General features: G+C 39.9%; 1 protein-coding gene across 1 annotated transcript in view; it reads left to right on the top strand.

Annotated features, from left to right (window-relative positions):
- Positions 1-9677, top strand: part of chrm4a (cholinergic receptor, muscarinic 4a) — a 49748-nt gene that overhangs the window by 38489 nt on the left and 1582 nt on the right. Inside the window, exons 5-6 of the mRNA XM_008279792.1 lie at positions 100-189; positions 4714-4983. Coding sequence (XP_008278014.1) covers positions 100-189; positions 4714-4983 — 360 coding nt within the window. The remainder of the gene's footprint in view (positions 1-99; positions 190-4713; positions 4984-9677) is intronic.

Genomic DNA, 9677 nt, shown 5'->3' with positions numbered 1-9677 from the left:
TATCTATCTATCTATCTATCTATCTATCTATCTATCTATCTATCTATCTATCTATCTATCTATCTATCTATCTATCTATCTATCTATCTATCTATCTAGGAGGAAAAAGAAAGCTCCAACGATTCGTCCACAGCTTTCATTCCCCCCACAGAGCCAAAGGACAACACCAATAATGAGGTGACATCTGAGGTTTGTGTTCTTTTTTCTCATTCTGTTTTCTGTTTTCTTGAATTTGGTGTTCTTGGGTGATGTGGCTTGATCACATGGAGATTAATGTGTTACTGTTAAAAATAAGTCCTTCTAGTGCACAGAGGATATTGCGGGTCTTTTATGCATGTTTATGTGGCGTCTCAACATGCTTCAGGCAAGCGTGGACACAAGGTGGGACTGTGGAGAAATTGTCAAATCGTGCACTTTGATCGGGTATGTTAATCATCCGATCTGTAACTGGCAGTTACATCCTAACTAGGCTGCTGCAGTTGCTTTCTGAATTGGGTTTATAATGCCGGATTTGTGTGTAGTTGCTCAAACAGATCTGGTTTTCTGTTTGCTGGCTGCTCATCAGAGCTTTTTAGACAAGATTAAAAATTAAGAGCTAATCTTTCACAGTTAGAGACACAGAGATTATAACAAATGTTGATAATGTGGGTGCAGCTGATAGGCTGTTGTGAATCACTTATCAAAACAGCCAATCTTGTGTGTCGCTGTTATTGATCAGGGCGAAACAGAAATCACCTCAAACTAACACACTGTTAAGCTGGACGGTAACAATAACATCATTTGGATTGTTGCCATTCTGTGTAAATTTACACACTGAACTTTCAAAGCCTGAACTTGGCTGCGAAAGAGTCAGTGTGACAGCCATGGAAAACATTCAGTAACACATTCACAGAATACATGTAATAAAATACATGTATGCAATCATGGGAAATGGAGTTTATACATTTTTAAGGTGTTTTAATGATTATATAGGAGGATTCAGTAAATGAATGAAACCAAAGGTGCAGTCATACGTGCATCAGTTGAAACCCAAGTGTGTATTGATGAAGTTCGCTAGTGGGTGTGTGTGTTTAATGCTCATCTGTTGAAACCACACCAGGAACCTAATGCAGAACTTGTGCTTGTAATGAAAATGAATTTTAATTATTTACTGTTTTTTCTCGCTTGCCGTTAAAACCTCATGGTTCTCACTGCATTTGTATTTCCTGCAGCTGTTCCAGCCGTACAAACAGAACTGGTTCTTAGGTTTAATTAACAGTCGGGTGCCATTAAGAAAATGAATGAGGTGTCTTGCTATAGACAGTTTTCTTTATCAACATGCTGCTCATTAAAGTGGGTAATTACACTTTGTAAATGCACTCCAAAACACGCTATACATGTGTCAGGATCAATGGCCACGAGTCCTCGTTTATTTTCAGTAATACGACATACAGCAGATACATGTGCATGGCTGACTTACGAGACAAATATTTTAGTGTTTTTTTGTTTTGTTTTTTTTATGCTTTTTGTGCAGCATTTTATGAATATCTTAACATACAGGATCCGGCTGCTAGCTGTAGCTAAATACCTATTAATCAAAGGATGCTTTGCTTGAACTGAAACACACACACTCCTGCTATTATCTCTAGTTTTATGGACACCGCAAGTCAAACAGCGGTTGATGCGAAAGACCTCGGGGTTTCTACTCCCTGGGATGCATCATGTCCTAAAGCGAAAAGAAAACTAGCTGTCCAGCATCCCTCCATGTGCTGCAGCTGTCTAATCAGTCATTAAGAACATCGTCTACCCAGCGTCTGTGCTCACCGCCAGCTTCAGCCCGTCTCCATCTGACCTCATGGATGTTCCCATCGCGCATGAAGTGGTCGGCTCTTCTGTGTTTCCTGCTGTGAAAACCAAACATCAACTGGCAGTTGTTGCTGCTCACTAGGACTCTCACAGGAATCAGTACTGTTCTAATTGTATTGTAGGTACTGAAGATGTTGTGGATTAGGGCTGCGAGACAGATTTTGTTTTCCCGTGATACATATTGTGATTTTCAAAATAAAACTTAAACTAATCCTCTCCTGAATTAAGTGCATAATCTCCAAACAAAATATAAAATAAATTAAACCAAAGCCAAATTGTTTACCATCTATCTATCAATAGCCACTACAATTTACAGATGCTCCACGAACGCCTCGCATGCATACAGTAGGCAGCTGTGCTCAGAGAAGCTCAAACAGCTGTGAGAACAAAAATATATTTAAAAATAGTGGGAAAAACAATGTTGTAATGTCACAATTACCCAAGCTGAAACCAGGTGATTTTATCTACATGGGCTTTTTTCTATTAGCAGTTTTCTATGAGCTGTTCATGTTCATTAAGTTTAATTCAATTAAATTCATTGAATTAAGCAGTTGGACACAGAACGGTAGGAACAACTGTACAATAGGATAAAATTAAATTAGAAATAGAATATACTGAGATAAAGAATAAAAAGTGAAATTTCCTATTACCATTACCGTACATAAGGTGATCAAACAGTGAAGAGGGGCAAGGGGACTGTACATGAAATTAGCAGCACATACTGATTAATATTCGATTAATTGTGCAGCCCTACAGCTGACGTTGCGTTTCTTTAGTGCAATCAAGCCTTCTTTTCCCGTGTTTTCTCTCCTGTTCTCTACTTATTTTGATGCGCACACACTTGTCAACACTCTGTGTCTTGTAATTAAAAAAAAAAGTGGCTCCTTTCATCCAAGAAGCCTTAAATCAGGGTAAATGATTTTCTCTCAGACAGACTTCTTTTGTAGATTAGTCATGGAAAATGAAAAAAGCATATGAGTTTTCTTTTTGTATCAAACCAAACAAAAAGAACGGTGGCAACGTGATGTGTGTGAGTTCATTTGCCACGCTTCATGATATGACTACTGTGCAGGCGCAAATCACAGCATCGATGCTGAGCGGTGTGTCAGGCAGCGCTACTGTACTGTGCTGAAGGCACTGGGTGTTTTTTTATTTTATTTATTTAGTTATTTAAGTCACAGTGCACTTAAAATGAAAGGAGGATAGCCGGTAACATGACATAACGACATAACTCTACAGTAGCCAGATGTGCCGAAAAGCGATCGTATGATTGTAGCTCACACAGCTTGGTAAAGCACCTTAATATATTATCATTTGTGCTGTAGTCTTTATAACAGGAAGGAATCCAAATGTTTTGGATTGTTGGGTGTTTCTGTCTCTGCCTTTGTTAAGCGCTATTAGATGACTTGTTGTAGATATGCGCTATACAAATAAAATTGAATTGAATTGAATTGAATTGAACATAACGCTCACCAAATGCAATCAAATTACTCTGATGCATTTATACCATCTTGGTCACTTTTCGACAATTACAAGGCTGCATTATGAGTTAAACTGGTCAGTACAGAGCAGGTAAAATAACACATCTTATATATAAAACCTAAACATAAATCAAGTTTATCATAATTGAGTTTCCAAATAGGAATATCAGATGCACTCAGCCTAAACATCATGTCTGATTATACTATAAACGTCAAACATGTATTCATTATTCGATCACAGTAGACATAGTTATGTGTATTTGTGTGTTATGACTGTCTGACCAGATGAAAGCAGCTGTAGATGTATATAAATTGGCCAGTATGTGCCCCTTGGAGACAGCAATCAGTCTTTGGCAACGATCACTTTTTGGCACAGCACCAGCATCCACCTCAAGGACACAGCAGGCTCAGGCCAAGAAACCTCTACATCCAACTCCTCACCAGTCCTTGTGGTGGGCAGCTCTATGGTTTGATATATCCTACTGAAAGCAGCTCAAGCTTTATGCTATCCTAATTCTTGAATTTTGGATAGTTTCTCTATATGACCACCAGTGCATCAGCTGCTGTTCTGCACCCTGGATCAAATGATATTTAAAAAGAAATCAACACTGTTCTGGACTCAGCTTTGTATCTACAAAGCATCAGCATCCCTCAAGAAAGTTTTACTGTCTAAGCTGCCAAGATATTCAGCATCCTCAGCTGAATTTAGTGTTAGCAACCACAACACCAAATCACAGGATGAATTGGCTTTAATAATGCTAAAATCTGAACAGGGGGAGACAAGCCCGATTGAAGCCACACATTCATCTGGAAGACTTTACTACTCTCTAGTATTATTTGTGTCTGAATTAATGTGGCCATCTGTGTGTGTGTGATATTTGGAGTGAGTGATTTTAATTGTCATTTTATGTAATATAATGGATTCCTCCTTCTCTCTTGCAAAAGAGATCTTAATGTCAGGAAGATTTCTAGAGGGAAAAAAAATCCTTAACTAACTAACCAACTAGCTTCCCTCTCTATGTTCTCTCTTGCATCATACCAAGAATCATTTTGCCTGTCTAATCTATTCCTGCAATCTTCCGCAGACAGATTACTCCGGTGACGGCGATTATGTCTTATTATTATTATTATTTTCTTTTAACTGACATGTCAAATGTTTTTTTGTGCGCAAAGGCCTTTTGAAGTACAAATGAAGTGTGTTGCTCAGTATAAAGTGATTGCTTTAATATTTTGAGAGCTGGGTTTTAGAAAACGGTAGCGCTAGATAAGTCTTTGTTGTGGTGGATTTGTTTTAAATCAAATCCCCGATCAGCCCAACTGCGTGCATCAACACCAGGTAGAACTGGCTATAAAACTTCCTGACTAAACTCTCTTGGTTTTGCTACAGGCTGCAACAAACCTCAACCCAGTTGCCACGGCGGCCTCCAACGCCGCCATGGCCAAGATGAGCTCCGCCTCGAGGTGGTCCAAGATAAAGATTGTCACGAAGCAGGCCGGGGACGAATGCATCACAGCTATAGAGATTGTCCCGCCTGTAGAGGGAGCCGAGACGCACTCGATCCCCATCAGCCGCCCGAGGACTGTGGCGAGAAAGTTCGCGAGCATCGCAAGGAGCCAAGTGAAGAGGAAAAGACAGATGGCTGCCAGAGAAAAGAAAGTATGTTATTACGCTGCAGACACATGAGGTGTGAATGTGATGTGGGCTGATGGATGGGTCAACAGTAACTGACAAGATTGCTTACGTCATAACCTTTAATCAGTTCCAGTTTTATATTGGAAATTTAATATACTGCTCATTTAAAATGTCGGGATAATTAGAAATAATACAGCTGATTTCAGGGTCCCTTAAATGTATGACAAAAAACAGGCAGGAGAGTCAGGCAAATAATAAGCATGGAAATGGTTGGCATGAATGGACAAGCAAACATTTAATCCTCTTTTAAACAGTGCCTACAGATAAATTTGACATATTTAAACACAGCCAGGAGGAAAATTAGCTTTTTCAATCATTTATTTAACAAAAATGTGAGCAGATAAAATATTCTTCTGAAGAAAAAGTAAGCACACCTTCAGCATCAGAAGATAGAATTGTAACCTTTAGTAGAAATAACTTCCTGTTGGTGTTCAGTTGAGGGTTTTCTTTCATGTTCTGCCTGTTTCAGAATGTTAATTTTCTATATTATTTGTCTGAATATTAACAGACACGTTCTCAAACAGGTTTTTTTTCTGTTTAAATACCTTAAAAAAGCCTATCATTTTCCATGTACTCACCTTTTCACATGACTGTACACAATGATGCATCTCCTCCGGTTAAAGAGCAATATAATTTATCACGACAACAAGCGAAGCTACTGTTTTTGCATGGCAGCATATGTTGCTGGTGTGCATGTGGGACCGTGCCCACCCAGTTCACCAGCGTGTGAATGTATGGAGCAGCTGTTCAAAGATGAGCCGCCGTTGTGCTACAGTCACTTCACTTAATTATTGCTCCGAATGACAGATGGCATTTAAAAACATCCCTTTGAGTTTTTTAAATGACAGAGCAGGCATCCTAAACCAACTTTTACTCATCAGGCTCTTTTCAAAATGTCCTCCCAGTGCACTGAGGCTGTTTTGCAAGTCACCACAGATTACACTTAGGAACTGAAAACATCAGCAGTGAGGGAGGAAATGTGGGATTGATCTACTGAATACTAAGATAAATCCTTTTACAGAATCTAGGAACAGTCTTTCTGATGGAAACAGTGAAGCAGCACTGACTTTAAACATTCTCAGTTAATTAGAAGTCAACCAATCAGCCGTGGATGCCACAAGTGCCCAGTTTTCTGTCAAAACTATTACCTTTGAACAAGATTCAAATATATTAATTAACCAGAGCCTTGTTTTCCAATTAATCGTCTTAATGATAAATGTTTGTGGTGCTGAGAAATGACTTAATGTGCTTAAATGTCCAAAAGTCAAATCACACTGAGAAAATGTTTCGATTAAAATGTTACATAATTTAATCAGTAGTTCAAGCGGTTCACCTTTGACTGGAAGCCAGTTAAAAAGAAGACAAGTTTAATTGCTGCTTTAGAAAGCAGATGTTTTCATTGGGTTGCAGTAGTTTTTATAATTTGTATCAGTGTAGCAGAAGGAGCTGCTTCTACATTTGTCCATCATCGCGCTGTTCACTGATCACTGTTGCAGCTGAGGATAAACATTTAGAGATTCAGTTAAATTAACGAACACTTTCTGGAGTAAACCCTGTAGTTTGGGCTGAGAAAAATCTGGGCTGTTGTGCACTCAGGAAACAAACTAGGCAAAAGGAAATTCCGACCAGTATTAGTACAGAGTAGTGCACAAAGTATACAACATGAGAACAGCACTATGCATTGTCACAGAAATGTCAAATGAGTCCAAATTGTAATTGCAGAATTCCAAAACTAGTTGCATATCCTCAAAGTTGAACAATGGGAAGCTGAATAAAAATACAGGCCCCACAGTAGGAAGTCAATGCAACAGAATGCAGTAATTTTTTTCTTAGCATGGATGATATCAGCAGTTCTTTTCTAGAGGGGTTGTGTTGCTCTGCCTTTCTCTGTAAGATACCCCAAAGACGTTCAATTGGATTCAAGTCAAGTGACATTATTCAGGTCATAGTTTCCATTTTTTTTCTTTAGAAACTTTTTTGTGATTTTGGCAGTGTCCTCTGGATTGTTCTCATGCTGGAATATTCCTCTTATTTAAGCTTCTGCAGACTGGGAGTCATCTTGTCAGCCTGTATTATGGTCCCTACACAGATTCATTCATGGTGTCGTCTATAAATGTCATCTCATCAACACCTTTCGCCCTCAGGCTGCATCTTGTCATCACACTCTCACCTCTGAGCTTCACTGTCAGGACTATGAATTCACTGTGGTAGTTCTGACGAGGTTCATGCCAAATGCTGAGGCTGATCTGAGCCTAACAAATTTATCTTGGTCTCATCTGACCAAAGCGTTTGCTCCCAACATTCAGAAGGCTTCTTTTTGTGTTATTTTAAAGTTTCATCTTGCAGTTTTGCGCTGAAGAGCAATTATTGTTTTTTTTTCTTAGACATGTCCACTGAGGTTGACATTGCAGTGTCCCTCACACTGTCTAAGTTGTCACAGAAACTCTGATTTCCACTGAGAACTGCTGTACCAAGTCTGAAGTACTTGCCCATCTGTTTTTCAGAACTAGACTGTGCAAGTAGTCCCTGTCTGTGGCATCGGTTTGACCACTGTGCCTTTGATTATGGCTCATTCCAAACCTCCTGATTAGTGCTACAACTGTGCTGATTTTTAGTTGCTCACCAATCCTTCTGTATACTTTCCATCCTTATGAAGTCTCACAATTAAAATTTTCAATTTGTATACTGTAGTACTACTGTGATAGACCAGAGAACAGCTGTCTTGTTAGAGTATGTAAATTGTATTTCTCAACACTACACATCGCCAAGAATGCAGATTCCTGAGAGGCCAGAGACTTGGTTTGCTTATCTGTGCTTGTACAGTGAGAGTGTACTCACAGAAAAGTTTCACTTTGTGTCATTATTGCAAGTTTGACCAGTAGACTGCTCTGAGTGTTTATGTGCCCAACCAGCCAATGTACACACCGTACAGACATTAGCTGTAAGCTAGTTAGCAACACTCCCACACACAGTGCGTGTCGCTCTCCCACACAAACGAGTGTATGTGTTGGTGTTCAGCTCAGAATCTGACTGATCTCAGAACTCAGCAGGAACTCCAGTTCTCTCTGTCATGTCCCTCCAGTCCCTCTGCGTTTCATCTAGTCTCTGTATGTATATGAAGCATTTTCATAAAGCCTCAGGATAATTTGTTGTCCAAGTTGAACCATTTTCATTTGTTGCACCTTTGCCCAGTGTGTGAGCTGCAGAGGAGCCAGGGGGGAACTTGGCTCCTCTCATTAAGACATGAGCTCCCCTCTCTACAATATAGACACAGCGCTATTTTCCCCATGCATTTGTATTTTTCAACATCCTCACCATTATGAATCATGCGTAAAATTAGGCTGTTATTGATGATGATTTGATTTGTGTGCGAAGATGACTCATCTCTAATTGACTTCAGTAACGATTGTGGCGTGCCTGCTGTTCTTGCCATCACCACTGAAGTGTGCATCATAAACTTCACTCACTTAAAGTCAAATATCAGGAAAAAAAACAACAAATGTTCATAATGCCAACTGCCACAAAACAGAACAGAAGTGCTCTGGTGCTGAAAGTAGGCAGCGGCAGCTACTCTTCCTCTGTTTCTTATTATTCCTGTTCCATTTGACAGGAATAATGGTATGTAAAGGCTAAACCTTTGGAGCGTTGGAGCAGCTGCCTTTCCCTCCGTTAGTGCCACTCTGTTGCATATGTCCATTGACATTAAACCTATTTTCACCCATTTACATTCATTCGAATATATTGAATGAGGATGCAAACTCCAAGAAAAAACGTGGAACCTTGTTCAGCTTCGTGTTGCAACACAAATCTGTTGCATTTATATAGCCCAGTGTTATATACCACAAATTGGCCTCAAGGGGCTTAAAGGCCTGTGTAGCAAACAACATCTTCTGAATCAGCAAAAAGAAAGAAAAAAAAGAATGTTTAATGGGAAAAAATGGAAGGAACCTTAGTACGAGCTACTGAGGGATCGCTTTACCCGCATGAACAGACGTACAGTACGTGTCGTGTGGATTAAAAATCAACATCAGATCCAGGTGCGACCGAACCGATAGGACCTGAGCGGCTGTAGTGTTTACACAAGCTTCCCTGGATCCTATTTTATTGTCTCACCAGGAACTGAAACAATATGCCCCCTACACAATCCCCTCCATCCTTTTCAGACTGAACGCCCACTTAGCCTTCTGCGAGTGAGTAGGAGGTACAATCAATTCAAAGAATGCCTTCACAAGCATCTCTGTGCAACATCACTTAAGGTGCTTTCAGACAGTAAGCCGTTGTTGCTGCTGCTTCTATTGTTTTCAGCGTAAATACGACCGAGCTGTGTCTGCAAACACGCCTTCCCACTGCAAATTGGTTGCCCACCCAGTTAGTAGTTCTGTTGACCCTCCACCTGCACTGCCTGGGTCAACCGAAGCTAAAAATCGTTCTGTTTTGTGACTATGGCAGCCACAGAAACTGGACCAGTGGAAATTGTACAGACTTTACTGTTTTGAGTTTCTGACGAAGCCTCTTCAGCAGAAGGTTGGAGCAATAAACAGCGTTGATAAATGATTGATTATTAATTAGCAAAACGCTCATCAGGTTTGAAAGGGACACTGGACCTTAAAAAGTCCCCAAATGGCACCATTTATAAGAGCCAGAAGCTATAAAAACAT

The sequence above is a fragment of the Stegastes partitus genome, unplaced genomic scaffold, assembly GCF_000690725.1.
Source record: "Stegastes partitus isolate 25-593 unplaced genomic scaffold, Stegastes_partitus-1.0.2 Scaffold170, whole genome shotgun sequence".
Taxonomy (NCBI): Eukaryota; Metazoa; Chordata; class Actinopteri; family Pomacentridae; genus Stegastes; species Stegastes partitus.
The sequence above is the reverse complement of the archived record's forward strand: the minus strand, read 5'-3'. Positions and strand labels throughout refer to the sequence as shown.